The sequence below is a fragment of the Nesoenas mayeri genome, assembly GCF_963082525.1.
Source record: "Nesoenas mayeri genome assembly, chromosome: 7".
NCBI lineage: Eukaryota > Metazoa > Chordata > Aves > Columbiformes > Columbidae > Nesoenas > Nesoenas mayeri.
This window is the reverse complement of record NC_137551.1, coordinates 18,926,903-18,941,131: the sequence shown is the minus strand read 5'-3', so window position 1 is coordinate 18,941,131 and position 14,229 is coordinate 18,926,903. Positions and strand designations below refer to the sequence as shown.

At 44.0% G+C, this 14,229-nt stretch overlaps 1 protein-coding gene across 1 annotated transcript in view; it reads left to right on the top strand.

The window, feature by feature from the left end:
* The first annotated feature begins 1,777 nt into the window (after positions 1-1,777).
* PIK3AP1 (phosphoinositide-3-kinase adaptor protein 1) overlaps positions 1,778-14,229 on the top strand; it is a 43,837-nt gene continuing 31,385 nt past the window's right edge. The window contains exons 1-2 of the mRNA XM_080348115.1: positions 1,778-1,816; positions 7,607-8,023. Of these exons, the coding sequence (XP_080204241.1) occupies positions 1,804-1,816; positions 7,607-8,023 (430 nt within the window). The 5' untranslated portion in view covers positions 1,778-1,803. The remainder of the gene's footprint in view (positions 1,817-7,606; positions 8,024-14,229) is intronic.

Sequence of the window (14,229 nt, the reverse complement as noted above, 5' to 3'; positions counted from 1 at the left end):
GGCTTGTTAAATATGTGTACTTAGTTTTCAGCTGCCTGTGATCTGGCCTGCCCCTGTTATGTATGGAATAATACAGGGCTGTGTTACAGAAAGGAAACTGTTTTCAGGAGCCAATATTTCTCTCAGTTCTTGTAGCTTCCATCCACAGTAAGGCAGAGCTTCAAGCTTCATCTGCAAAGCTCAGCACAAGGTCGGTGCTTTTGCCAGCATCAGAAAGGATGTAGCCATTGCTGGTAAACTTATTTTAAATCATCCTGTCTGAAGTCACTACTGGGAGGATCCAGGGAAATGACCAGCTGTATTTGCTTCTTGCCTGGTGAGCAAGCATCACCCTCTCTTGCCAGGCCTTTGCCAGTTAGGTCTATTCCCAGGAGCTACGTGACTGCTGCTTTTCAGACGTGTGTGCGCCTGTCTGGGGGAGTTATGCTGTGTTGCACCTGCAGCTCTCCAGGTGACTTGGCAGGGCAGTAACCATGGAAGGAAAGCAATTTTGTTCTTCTATTCCCTAAGTCAGTAGTGAGGAATCCTGGGATCTAAAAGGTAAGCAAATTAAACTGATTTATGCTATTGCTTTTGAATTCATTTGCTCCCCTCACCTACTCCTAACAGGTATTTTCAGTCCTTCCCCCTGGCTGGTGTATCTCTTCTTTTAAGGCTGCAGAGAGAGCTACTTGCCCCAGAATAGAGTGTTCCTGGGAGAGGTCTCTGCTCTTGCCACTCTTCTCATGGTCTTATTGTGGGAGCAAGCACTCTGTTTTTGGAAGACAGGCTATGGCACACAATTTGTAAGCTTGAAATGGGTTTTGGGTAAAGAAAGGTTTGGAGGTAACAGGAGAGTTTGATCAGCTTCTAAGAGTTGCTTAGTAGGAGACAGTCTGTTCTTTACTGTTCCAACATTAATGTTGGTGGCATTAAGTAAGCTGCAAGGAAGATGTCCAGTGACTGTCTTGATATGGAAACAAGATTGTAAAGAACCTGCTTTTGCTTTGATGAAGCACATCAATGAAAGACTTTGCTGGCTCTCAGCAACAAAATGTTTATGAATGCAAATCAGTGCATGTGGCTTTTCCAAGTTTGTGAATGGGTAGTCTGAAATAATTATTTAGGCAGAATCTGTTGCTTTGTTTTCAGTGACAAAATTAAACTGAATCCTAATCTCTAAACTTCCAACAGTGTCCTTCTGGGGGTTATTTTCTCTGTACTTAAGCATGAACATAGTCACATGGTATCTCATAAATCTAAAGGAAAAGACTGCATCATTTAGAGGAAAATACAGAACATCAAGCTGCTTTGTTCTGTATGGAACAACCAGGTTTTCCCCTAGGGAAGGAGCAGAACTCCTTGCTCATGGGAGAGGGAAGTCAAAGCCTGTGTTGGGGGTGTGCATAAAGCAGGTCTCACTTCTCTTCCACAGCCATTACTCAGAGTTTCTTGTGACTCGGGGTACGGAATTTCAATACGATGTAACACATAACCTTTCCTTCAATGTAGCGCTGTTTCCTCAGACACCTGTGGAATATACGAGTTGAGCCAGCTGGAAAAGGGAGTTTCCCTCCCACAGCAGGGGAATCCCGCCGTGTACCTGCTGGGCGAGGCGGGGCCGCAGCCGCCCCGTGCCCGGCTCTGCAGGGGGCGCCGCGGGCCGCCCTCCGGTGCCGGGCAGCCTCCGGCCGGGCAGCGGGCGGGAGGCGGGGCCGGGCGGCGGGACCGAGCGCCTGGCCGGGGGCGAGGAAGTGGCCACGGGAGGGACGCGCCGCGCGATGTGAGGGACGGGGAGCGGCCCTTTCCCGCCAGCCCCGGACCATGGCGGCCCCTGGTAGGTGCGGCGGCCGCTCGCCCCGGGGGTCGGGGCAGCAGCGGGGTTTCTCCGCCCGGCCGTGCTGCGCGGCGGGGCCGGGCGGGTGCTGACCCCGCTCATCCCCGGCGAGGCGAGGCGTTCCGGGATAGCTCAGCCCGGGAACGTCCTGAGCCGCGGTTCGGCGCCGGTGAGCGGGGAGGTAGCGGAGCGAGCGATCCCGCCTGCGGGGCGGTGCCGCTGTGCGACTCCGCTCGCTCCAGGCGCTCCTCCGCTGCTGGGAAAAGGGGAGGGGAGGCTCTTTTCCCCGAGTTCAGGGGAGCTTTTCGGGGCAGCGGTGGCTCCTTTGTTCGCAGCCGGGTTGCTGCGCTTTTTCCTTTACCTTCCTTCACTTGGCTTTGCTCAGGGCAAGTGCTGGCAGAGCTCTCTTTTGACTTGAGTGCGTTTGAGGTTGGCGGCTCAGCTAGCTCTGAGGGAGAGTGTTCTGTAGAGAAATCTGTCCCTGATCAACCTTTGCCACCTAGATGTTTTTCTGTTTTGTAGAGAGGTCAGTTCTTCCTTAATCCTATTTTATCCCCCTACATTTGCAGACTTCCTTTTTGGGATATGACTTGGTGGCACTTGCCACAGTGGTACAGGACCACAAACTCGGCTGAGTTGCCATCGATGAAAATGTTTTAGTTACCATGTGTGCAGGTAAAACTGGTTAGAATAGAGCTGCGAACTCCAGGGGGAGAGGGGGTTAGCCCATATTGTGTAAGTCTTGCTAGTGCCCAATTTGCAAGTTCCCCTCCCTGCAGGGAAGTGTAAGTGTTTTATCTAAAAAAGGAAAAACGTGCCATTCTCGGAGTGTGAAGTAAGCTTCAGTGAAGTTAGTGTTTCACTGATGCGTATCTCCTTGTGATGTAAAAATAAGCTAAATGGAGCCTCAGGGGACTTGTGGGCAAAACTACTTTTCTCCTTATAAACAGAAGGTGATTTCACAAAGACTCTTAAAAGCGGAACAACTGTAGGTTCGCATATCGTAATGCAAATCTCATGTTCATGTCGCTGAAGTTTGGCTAGCAAAACTTTTATCTAGTTTGATTCTGCTGTTTCTTCTTGCTTGTTTGCAGCACTTTAAGTAAAGTAGAAGGTTTTCTACTCTGGTCAAAGTGAGAGGTCTTTTTAGGATGTTAATAATTATTTCATGTGATCACTATTACTTTGTTATGCATTCCAGCTAGGCAAAGAATGCATTGATTTCCTCATACATCACTTAAATAAACACACTTCAGACACTGAAATATGAAAGGTGCTGTGGACTTCTGTTACTGCTGTTTCTGCCCACCAGCTTCTAACAGCTCTTGGAAGTGCTCTCTCTCTTAGGAATTTTATTATTAAGACACCTTGAGTTGGGTTTCATTTATATCATAGGAAGTGGATCCCCCTCTATCAAGAATTTATATTTTCTATTGTCTTATTCATGTATCCTCCATACACAAGATTCTCCACGCAGACTGGTAACAGGCTATGTAGCACTTTTTCATACAGTCAGAATTTGAGGTGGATTTGATCTAGCACATGATCATGTGAGTTGGAGTAAAGATTTTGTCTGTCAGTTTTTTACCTTGTCTGTGAACAATGAGAAGTCATGGTCTACTTAGGAGAGGGAAGCGAAAGGTGACACAGGAAAGCTGTATATTATTAGAGGCCCTGAATTTGCTTTATGGGACCCACAAGCACAATGGAAAACTGTTTATGATCTGTAAATTGAAAAAGGTCAAACCTTTTGGCTTGTAGAGTGAACTAATAGGTAATAACAGTTGATGACACCTGATTCAAGTTTGGAAAGCATTAAGTGGGCAAGATGTAGTCTTACCCTGAGTTGATATGCTAGCTTCCTGCAGTATTCTTTAGCTACTTCCATGGTAATCAGAACCTTATAATATGGCCAAAACCCGCTATCCCGTGTTTGCTGTAAACTCAGATTGCCACCTCACGACTCGCAAACATGGTCTGAAGATAAACCTGATTTGTTTGCTTCTCAGAGGGGTACTATGAAGGCATGATACGGTCTATAATTATAGGATACTTTTATTCTCTTGCCATGGGCCTTCTGTGATTTTGACTGAATTGCTTCATCCCCTTCCATTCTGTGAGCAGTTTATAAGCTAGGGAAGACTTTGTATTGTGTTCTGTGTCTGTGATATTTAGTCTGTGGAACTTCCACTTCAGTTAGAGGTCTTAGGCTTTTCTACAGTACTGGTTTGTAATCTCATTGGTCTTTTATCATTGCTGTATAACGGAGTGTGCAGCTAGGCACTGAAGAGGCAGTTAGAGCAGGAGATGAATCCAAAAGTTATGTGTTTATCATTACAAACTTACATAGAACATCACCTGGATTATTTTCTATGAAATAAATAGTTACATATGCCCTGCAGTAGTATTAATAGTGCTGACATTTTGTAACCAGAAGCAAAAGTCACTTTTATACCATAAGTTTAGGAATGGAGAAACAAGGTGATGTTAAAATTTAAACTAGATTACACGTGAGAGAATTTGACCATTTTGAAATGGTTGGCTGGCACAAATCTTTCTTCATCTTGCTATTGCATATATTGTTCATATCTTTCTTACTTGAATCAAAGGCTTCCTTGTGTTTGTTTTTCCAAAACCAGACTGTCCCACGCATTGTGAAAGCATCTATCTAAGGTCAAGGTTTAAAGAAATAAAATGCTTGCTCTTCACCTAGGGATTTCTGTGTATGTGTACAATAGGCAGAGTTTACATTGTGCTTTGAAGTGTGCTCTGTGAGCTTTTCTGTAACTGATGTGTGAATAGTTGTGGGAAAAACTCCCCAAAACATTCTGTATTCTCCATTTATTACACTTTTCCCTGAGGAGTGAACAGTAGTTGGTGCTGCGAAGAGAGGTATTTGGTTGAACAAATAATAACATGATTTAGGAAAGTGAGTCTGTGTCATCCTTTTAAAAAAAAAGTGTTGCAATTGAAACTATTTCTAGGTTTTTGTTTTCTTTGCAACAGTTCTGTTGCTGACTTAAGCTTATTTAGCCCTTCAAGACCCACTTCCAGTGTTTTTGGTTATGAACATAAAGAGTTTCCTTGGCTCTCAAAATGGAGTCAGTAATTTTATATCTCAGTTCTCCTTTTAAAAGCATTGTTCTTCAGTTTATCCTAAAAGTGTAAGAGGCTATAGCAATTAAGAGGGCCTGGGGAGGGCTGGCACAGTTCTCTTGAGGGGAATTATGTGCTGATAGAGCAAGTGCTGTCTAGGGAATCAATACCTTTCCTAAAACACTGCGTGAAGTGTCTTCCTACTGACTGCAGAGACTACACTGCTCTGGGTGATGTTGTCTCTGGGGATATAAATGCTGGTAGTGAACTTGCAGAGCGTCTGTCAAGTTTGCATCTTTTGCCTATGTATCTGAGAAGGGAGGCTTCTTGGGTACTTAGTGCCCCCATAGTGCAGTGCATGTTTAAAATCAGTGGCTCCCTCACTCTGTGTCCTTTCCAAGTCACAGAAGGACTGGACAAGAGGTTGTTTTCTAGCAGGTTTAGTTGTGGAAGCTGTGCTCTTTCTAAAAATGCATGGTTGGTTTAGGTGTTCCATTTTATAGAACATTAAAATGCCCTGGAAGTCACTGCTGCTTTCCCCAGCAAGCTGGACCTCTCCCAGAGAGCACCATGGTGGGACTTCAGGAGCCCTGGGCAGATCTCAAAGTCACTGCATCATCTCCTGTCTGACAAGGTCTGGCTCAGGGGCCGTGCTGCAGTGTGTGGGCTCTGTTCTCCGCAGATAGTTGTGCTGCCCTTTCCCACTGTGCTGCAAGTAAATCAACACATGGCTCTGGAAGCAGAAGTCCCTGGCACTCCTCCCTTTTTAGAATAAAACAACTGACCTCTTGAGTTCTGCTTGGTTTTCCTGTTTCTGCTCATGTGATTCTGTCATCTTTTTCAGGTGGTGTTCAGCCAGAAGTAATATTTTGGGGTTAGTCGTGTTCTCACTGGTGTGAAAGCCACACATTTTCACAGCAGTTTTGCACTCACAGCGTAAAGTCCCAAGGCTTTTGGTCTGTTTGTCTGCTGTATGAGTTTGCTGGATCCCCTCCACTGAGAATGCAGTCTCCTACAAGCCTCCGTATGGGGTTCAGAAGCTCTGTTCACACAGAAACATGGAGCCACCCTAGTGAATACTGCTGAATTGCAGTGTCTGTGTTCTCCATGGCTAGGACATCATCCTTTCAATGCTAGAGACTTTCCATTTATGCAGGTAAACATAATACTGTTGGTTGAGAACGGAGCACATATCCATGCTTTACTTCTCAACTGTACCACTTCTGCTCAACTACAGGTTGAAGTTGGTAATCGTATGGTTTAGAGCTAGGGTGCCATATGTAGCCTAGACATCAGTTCAGCCTTCATTTCTTAATGCAGGTTCTGGGGAAGGTGGCAGAACACAGTCTTTGGAGGCTGTCCATTTTTGGTTGAATTTTAATAAGGTGACTGCAAAACTGTCATCTTCAATTCTGGCAAATTCACTCTCTGCAGATGCTCTTTTTGGCATGCTGAATTTTAGGCATTGCCTTCTACTTTAATTAGAAAAATCTGCCATTGTTTGCTTGATTCTGGTTGGAGATGGGTTGGAAATGTTAACACTTTTTAAGAGCCAAAATAGGATTAGAAGACAATTTACTAATAAAATTTGAATGCTCAGCACTGAAATGTACCATGGGACCAGAGCTGTAATCCTAAAATTTGGGTGAACTTCTTTTGCAGGTGAATGGTAAGATTAAATTTAGACTTTAAAGTTTTCCTGAGATTGGTGGGAGGCCACTGCATCATGTCATGTTGGTTCAATCTGCATGTGGTCTTCTTAGCAAGCTGGAAATAGCTTTAAAAGTACTTTAATTCCAGAGCACAGAAATGCAGGAGTGTGTACGTAGGAGCTGTCTCTAGAGAATTATAGAACAAGTCAGCTTTGGTGAGTTTATTTTGGCCTGTGTTATGGCCACCACTCTTGTATTAGTTCTTTCACTCTGACGAAAGGGTTTGTCATGTCAAAATAGTTGGGAAAGGGGGGAAGGACTCTAACACAAGCTGGCAAAGTGTCTGGTGACTGAGTGATGGAATTACTGTGCTGTGAGCACCGGGACTGGTTCATACCCTTCAGTTGCACATATACTTTGCAGGCAGTTTGCATTCTGCTGCAATGACAGCAAATGTCTAACACTATGGAAGCCATAGTGGCTTCCTGTGAACGTTGTGGGACCTCATTTCAATAAAGGCCTTTCTTATTTTAGGTGTACTATGTTTAATATATACTTTGCTTGAACGTGCAATGGTCTGCAGTTGTGTTGCAGAGACCCTGTAGTTGTCTAAAATGATTTCACTTCACACCCAAGGGTGAACTCCCCTTTTCAACCTAGTTTGTTTTGGAGGTCGGGTTTTTGTGGGTTTTTTCCTATCAACATGCTTTAAATCTGTAGATCTCCACATGTGGTTTGTTTCACTTAAAACTACATAGGAAATCCCCTTCTTCATAGGAAGCTCTTTGAGAATGAAAAATATACTTAAATTTTAGTGGGGTAAATGCAATTATGAGTCCAACAGCCCTTAGACTTGCTCTGTGGCTGTCAGCACCTCACTTTGAATATACCCACTGTTCTTTTGAAGTGCTTTGGAGCTTCTGACATGAATTATAGGGACAGCCCTGTAGGTTTGTTGTTTTTTTTTCTGCAAAGCTGTGGGTCAGTCCGTTCTTGCTTTGAATTTAATCCTTCTCCCTGGGACAATCTTGCTCTCGTACAGGAGCCTCTGGAGGATATGATGTGCTGATTGTGTATGCAAGTGACGCCACTGAATGGTGTCAGTACCTCCAAAATCTCTTCCTCTTTACTCGGCACGTTCGAAAGCATCGAATTCTGACCTACCAGCTGGAAGGCAGTTCTGCCATCTGCCACCAGGATCTGGACCTGTTCAACCAAAGTCGGAGCATCATCCTTTTGCTGTCGTCTGAGCTGGTGCAGAGTTTTTATCTCCCCCCTGTCCTGAAGAGCCTTCAGGAAGCTTTATGGCCCCCGTACAAAGTAGTCAAGCTGTTCTGCGGTGTTACAGACTGTGATGACTATTTGACCTTTTTCAAGGACTGGTCTCAGTGGCAAGAACTCACAAATGAAGATGAGCCTGATGCTTACCTTGCAGCTGTCAAGAAGGCTATTTCAGAAGGTAAGGTGGCACCTGTGTGGTTGTGCATCCTAGTCATGGGGTGGAGGAGGGAGATATGTGATATTGTTTATCCTTATTTTAATGCTGATAATGTGTTTTACTGAAATAGAAAGCTAAAGCAAATTGCACAACCTTTGTAAACTAGGAAGTTTTGCAAGCCAGTTTTTCTATGCCTAGTCAACTGGTCCCTAATTCAGAAGAGATTACCAGTGACTCACAGAGAACTTGTGAATTTGGAGGTTATTTTAGATGTCTGGTTTTGAATGCAAATTGAAAATAAAAATTTAGTCTCTTTGAAGTTCTACTTGTAGATATTGTACCCTGCAGTTTATTGACCCCAACTGATGGAAAAATCTTCTTTTCCTTCAGACTTACATTTCTGTCATACCAGAACAAAAATAAGCTTGTCTAATATGTATTCTCTAGTGCTGGGCCTGAAGTCAGAGATGTAACCATACTGGCAACATACCAGCTTACTACATGTGATGGAATGGCAGAGATGAATTGGAGAATTGTGCCGATAGCCTTAAAAATAACCCAGCCTGTCTGAAAGTGATCACCTTGTAACAAGCACAGGGACTTACTAGGGCAGAAGTATTAACAGCTGGAGACTATAGAAGCCCAATGTGCTGAGTTTTAATTGAGTCTGAACTTTCCTAAACTCCAGAGGAATGTGTGGTACTCCTTTCTCATAGTTTTTGTTGAAATGAAGGTGAAGAGCTGTGGGGAGTCTTGCTGGTCAGGATGTTTTTATGATACTGCCATACTTAGGGTTATAGTGTTCTTTGTCAGCCTTAGCAGGATTGGAGTCCTGTGATCACATCTTGAATTAATATTTATCTGTATTTAGTGGCATAAATGAGGCAGTGCAGTCTTAGTGTGTCTGGTGTTGTGTGCATAAAGGTGCTTTATGCAAGGATAACAACAACAATAATCATGACAAATTTATCACAATAAAAATAAATTTTGTAAGGCATGATCTTGGCCAAAACAGTCCTCCTGAAAAAAAGGTGACTGAGGGATTGTGCTGAAGATGGCATTCTCACGTAACAAGGTCACAACAGATGTTTTAGTACCTTTCAAAAACCTGCATAAATTAAAGTTTGCATCTCTCTTACAAACACCCCTAAAATGTCTTGATTCCAACAGATAACCTAGGGCTAAAGTAGTCTGGCTCCTTTTCTTCCAGCAAGGAGGAGGACAGAAAACAGTGGCTGAGCTTTTGTACTCTGAAAAATAAAACTTACCAGAGATTAAATTAGCTTTTCTGATGCTTTCTGGCAAAAGTAAAAGCTTAGATATTGTTTTCCTCCAAATGTGGGTTTAGAGCACGGCACCAGTATTTTATTCATTTTAAATACGCTATTCAAAGTTAGGGAGGTTTAAACAACATCTCCCTAGATTACTGGTAAAATTAACGGTTTTACTTAACATGTCTGAGGACCGTCAGAGTTTTTTAGGCCAGAGTAGGAATAAGTTCTAGTGTAGCTGAAGAGCGTGTGAGAGTAAAAAGGGATGTTGGTCCTGAACTCTCTTCCTGGAGCCAGCTCTCGCCAGTCTGCTCTGGCTTGCTGCGCTCTGACTGCACAAAGCACCATGCTGGGCAGAAGACAGACTCCTGCGTCCTGGGCTGCGAGTGGAGCGGGAAGCACAAGTGTCTCCATCCTTCATTAGATGGACTGGCTGTAGTGGGAGGTTTCACGTAGCCAGGTGGTTCCCTACTAGCGAGAGGCTTTCACTCATTTTGCTTGTTTTGAGCACAATAAAAATCAAAGAGAATTTGAGTGAAGGGGACGGGTGTCAGAATGGATCAGCTAGAAACCACTCTGGATCATCTGCTTCTCTCTATAGAGAGAAGCTGTAGTTGTCAAAGGGAAGCACCCAAAATCTGACTTATGTGCTGGGAAAGCATATCTGTTGGCAGTGGTGCACTGAATGCAGGGCCTTATCAACTAAAGAGCAGCCTCTGCTCTCTTTGATGTCAGATGCAGTCAATGAATTGTACTGAGCTGACCTGACTGATCTGTGAGATCTACTCTAAGTGAACCTGCTTTAGCAGGTGGGTTGGACTAGATGATCTCCAGAGGTCCCTTCCAACCCCAACCATTCTGTGATTCTGTGACCTGGCTCTCTTCCTCCATTTCAACAAGGGGTTCTCCAAAAGTGAGCTAGTTCTCCCTGTGTACAGCTGCTGCCCCTTGGCACACTGGGGACTGTGCCTGTGGGACCTGGGTGCTGGATCTTCCCAGCACTCCTCAGAGGGAAAACCAAAATCATTTGCAGTGGGATCTGCTGTAGCATTTTCCAAACCGCTTGGTACACAAAGATTCAGAATTTCTGAACTGCTGTTGAGGTCATGGGAGGCCCACCTGATGTGAGCTGTCAGCTGCACACAAGAGTTGGGTAACGTCAGGCTCTTTCTTTGTGCATATCAGAGAAGTTGCCAAGGCAAACCATCCACTGTCACTCTGACTCTTGTGGAAGGAAGAACCTCTGTAAGCTAGACTGGTTTCATAGCAAAAGTATTTGGATGAATGTATGAGATCTTGCTTCTCTGTGGGGAAAAGTGACTAGGTGACCTCTTCCATTGTGTGATTCTACAGACCAGATTTTGTGAATGGCCTCAAATGAAAATGTTTTGATGCTTCCTCTGAAGAGAGGACAACCCAGGTGTACATAGTTCCCTTTTTGGGTGAAACTGTGAAAACTTTCTTCTTGGTTGGTAATAAAAAAATAGCATCTGTGTTACAGTTTGGTTGCAGCCAACCCCAGCATGAGTGACTTAAAGTAAGAGTGTTTGTGACAACAGATCTCTCCTGTAGAGGAGCACAGCCTGTACTCTGCTTGCAGGACTTCACTGTTAGGATTTTAGGTGAAGGCTTTGAAGTCAGGAGCTCTTAGAAGGTGTCAGTGAAGTCCATTTTCTGCAGTGGACTGTCAGCTACTCCTGAGCAAGGCAGCCCTCAATTCCCACACCACTTAGCAGGGGAAGTTTATGGCCATGTTTGAAATGGTTTGTCTGGGTGTCTTCTTCTGGGTAGCGCTTCTCTTCATGTGCATTCACTGGTACTTCTAATAGCAGTGTCAGCACAATTAAAAAACAAAATCTGATGCAAAATAACTGAATTTCAGCTTCCTATTAGCTGAATCCCAAGTGAGTGGAGCATATGACACGGGACACTGTGAGGGCAAATTCCGCTCCAGAGCCTGCACACTGGTCCAGCTCAGGCTATGCTCTGGCCTCTAGCACAGCTGTTAGGCTGTGGTTTGTTTAGTGCATCATGGGGACGTGACACCTCCAGACATCACATGCTGAAAGCTATTTTAATTTTTATTAGTTTGGTACAAATTCAGAAATGAGGAAGTATTTATCTAGCCTTATTGAGAACTAACTGTGCTGACACTGACTCTTGCTCTCTTGTAGATGTGCCATTTTTACTTTCACAATTTTTCAGTCCTGCCAAACTACAGAGACCATGAAGGTTTCTGTTTGCAGGTGCTCCTGTTATTGATGGGGAAGTTTTTCCGGCTGTGCAATAACTGTACTAAGGACATGGAAATGCTCAGGATGGCACTGTATGAGCCTGCTGCTTAAGCTCCTTTGTCTGGCTTGTGATACCACACCATGCTGTGCTGTGTGTGTTGGTCAGCTGGGAGTCACTGACCTTTCTCTTCCTCCTGTGTTCTCAAAGCTCGGTTGACATCTGCTTTGTATTATGAACATTTCAACTTCTCTGATTTATTTCATCCCCTACCTGTGTTGTCTTGAAAAATTTCAAATTTCCTGCTTTAAAGGTTGGTGTTTCCAAAGCATTTACTAATTAATCAGTGACTTTGAACTTCCTGTTCCCAAGCAAACTCTTTCAGGGAAAGAACTCAGGGAAACTGACATTGCTAAGGTGATAACTGGATGTAATGGCAGCTGTGAACTGTGCTGCTGAACACAGAGTGTGGACTTGGCTGAGCTGAGTTCTCATGCAATGAAATGGACAAGAAAGAAAGATTGGTACCAGCAAACTTCTTGCAAAATAGGAAGGTAAGGAATGGGTGTAAGGAAGCATGTGAATATGGAGGAGAGCAGGCAGTTAGACAGAGGACGAGAATTTTGCTGGAGCCCTGTAGGTGAGGAAGAGCTGGAATGTTACTCCACTTAGTGAGGGGCTCATTGAGAAATGCCAAAGACCAAGGCAGCGAGCCTTTGGGAGGAAAATGGTATAACAGAAACAGCAGAAGCTGTTATCGTTCTCCCTCCTGTACATGTTAAGGAATTGAATTGACTTTTTGGCTTTCTTCGGTTGCACTGGTAAAACCATGAGTGAAACTTGAGAGCGCATCACAGAACTGTTCAGGTTGTAAGGGACCTCTTGACATAATCTAGTCCAACCTCCGTACTGAGACATGGTCAGATAAATCAGATTGCTGAAGACCATATCCAGTCAGGTTTTGAATGTCTCTGCAGGTGGAGACTTCGCAGTCTACCTGAACAACCTAACAAAGTGTTTTCTTCTGTTCGGATGGGATTTTATGTGTTTCACTTTGTGTCTATTGCCTCATGTCTTGTCAGTGGGCACTACAGAGGAACATCTGGCTCCCTCCTTTTCATTCCCTCCCATCAGGTAAAAATTGAAGGTTCCCCTCAGTCTTCTCCAGGCTGAAGAGTTCCAGCTCTTGCAGCCTCTACCTGTATGAAATATGCTGTGGTCCCTTAATCGTATTTGTGGTCCTGTGCTGGACTTAAGCTGTAAAGATAAAGTAACCTTGGAATAGGCTACTCAGAGTTTGAGGTCAGGTTGGACAGATGATTATCAAGTGTGTCTCAACCCAGGGGGATAAAGTGGTAAAATGCAAGAGATTCAGTTCAGCCTGACACTTCTGTAATTATTTGATAGCTAACTTTTGCTTGTAACTGCCATTTAGGGGTAGAGCTCTAAATTCACAATGAATTTGTAAGTTGGGCAGGAGCTGCTCTCCCATTACTTTGGAGTTAATGATAAATGATCTGTTCATTGATGATAAATGAATTCCTATTATGTATCTCAAGATTTCTACCGAAAGGCAGGTTTTTTTTTTCTGGTGTAGCTCATTGGCCAATAGTGTTTCTGTGGAAGGGTATCAGAGTTTGTTCATTTGATTGCTCAAACAAGCTCCATGTTAGGCCTTGATGAACTTACGACCTTCTGATTTACTGTGTAACTATTTCGGGACATGAGTACAGTGAAATCCAGTGTTATCTGGTATGTGAGATGTCATGAGAAATGACAAAGCAAGTGCCATAACCTAGAATAATAGTCTGTGGCTTTTGTGGATAAATTTGAACACTCTTTCCTTTCTATTCTCCCATTAAAAATAAGCTAACTCACATTGCATACTTTTAATGGCAACTTTTCAGTAGAAACCACAAAAGCCACCAGTGACAGATTTGCACACTTTAGTATAGGATAGTGGTAATATTATCTCAGGTGGCTACTACAACAATTCATTGAGGTGCGGGTGCTTTGTACTGGGCATTGGTAACTATTGCCCTGACAATAGCAGCTACTGTATCTGTTGTGCTGTGTCTGTTTCTGGTAGGTAGCACTTCAGTCAGGACTGCTCTGTCAGACTAATACTGAGACTTTCAGATGGGGCAGTAGTGAAGGGGGTGCTGTGAACTGCAACCTCGTTCCCCATAGGTCCATTCTGCCCTGTACAGGAACATGTTGCTATGAGAGGGAGTGTTGTAGTATGATTTCCAGTGCCTGTGGAGTTTGCTCTTGCGTGTGGAGGCAGAACAAGCTCTGAATGGTGTAGCAGCTCTTTCCTGTGCTGCTTGTTAAGTTTCATAAAGCATGGCCATTGAGAAATATTGGATGCAGAAAGAAATCCTGTTAGAAAGAGGCATGACATGGCCAAGTACTTTATGTGAATGTTAAGCCACTCCCTTAAAAGATATATCCTGGAAATAATGCAGCAAAAAAGACTTCTGTGAGTTAATTTGACATCCCTGGTCATCTTTTCTAAAAAGGATCATGAAGCTATGTCAGATCAATACCTTTATGAAACCACCTCCTTAATCTTTTGCCTTACAGAAGATGGTTCTTTGGGACCTGTTCTGTTGCTAGAGAGATAATGCTGTATCTCTGAGGCTCCAGCTTGTGAGCAAGCCCAGGTTCATGCAGCTCTCACTACAGTGTTACTCTAGCCGTGCTGGAGTCTCTTGTCTGTAT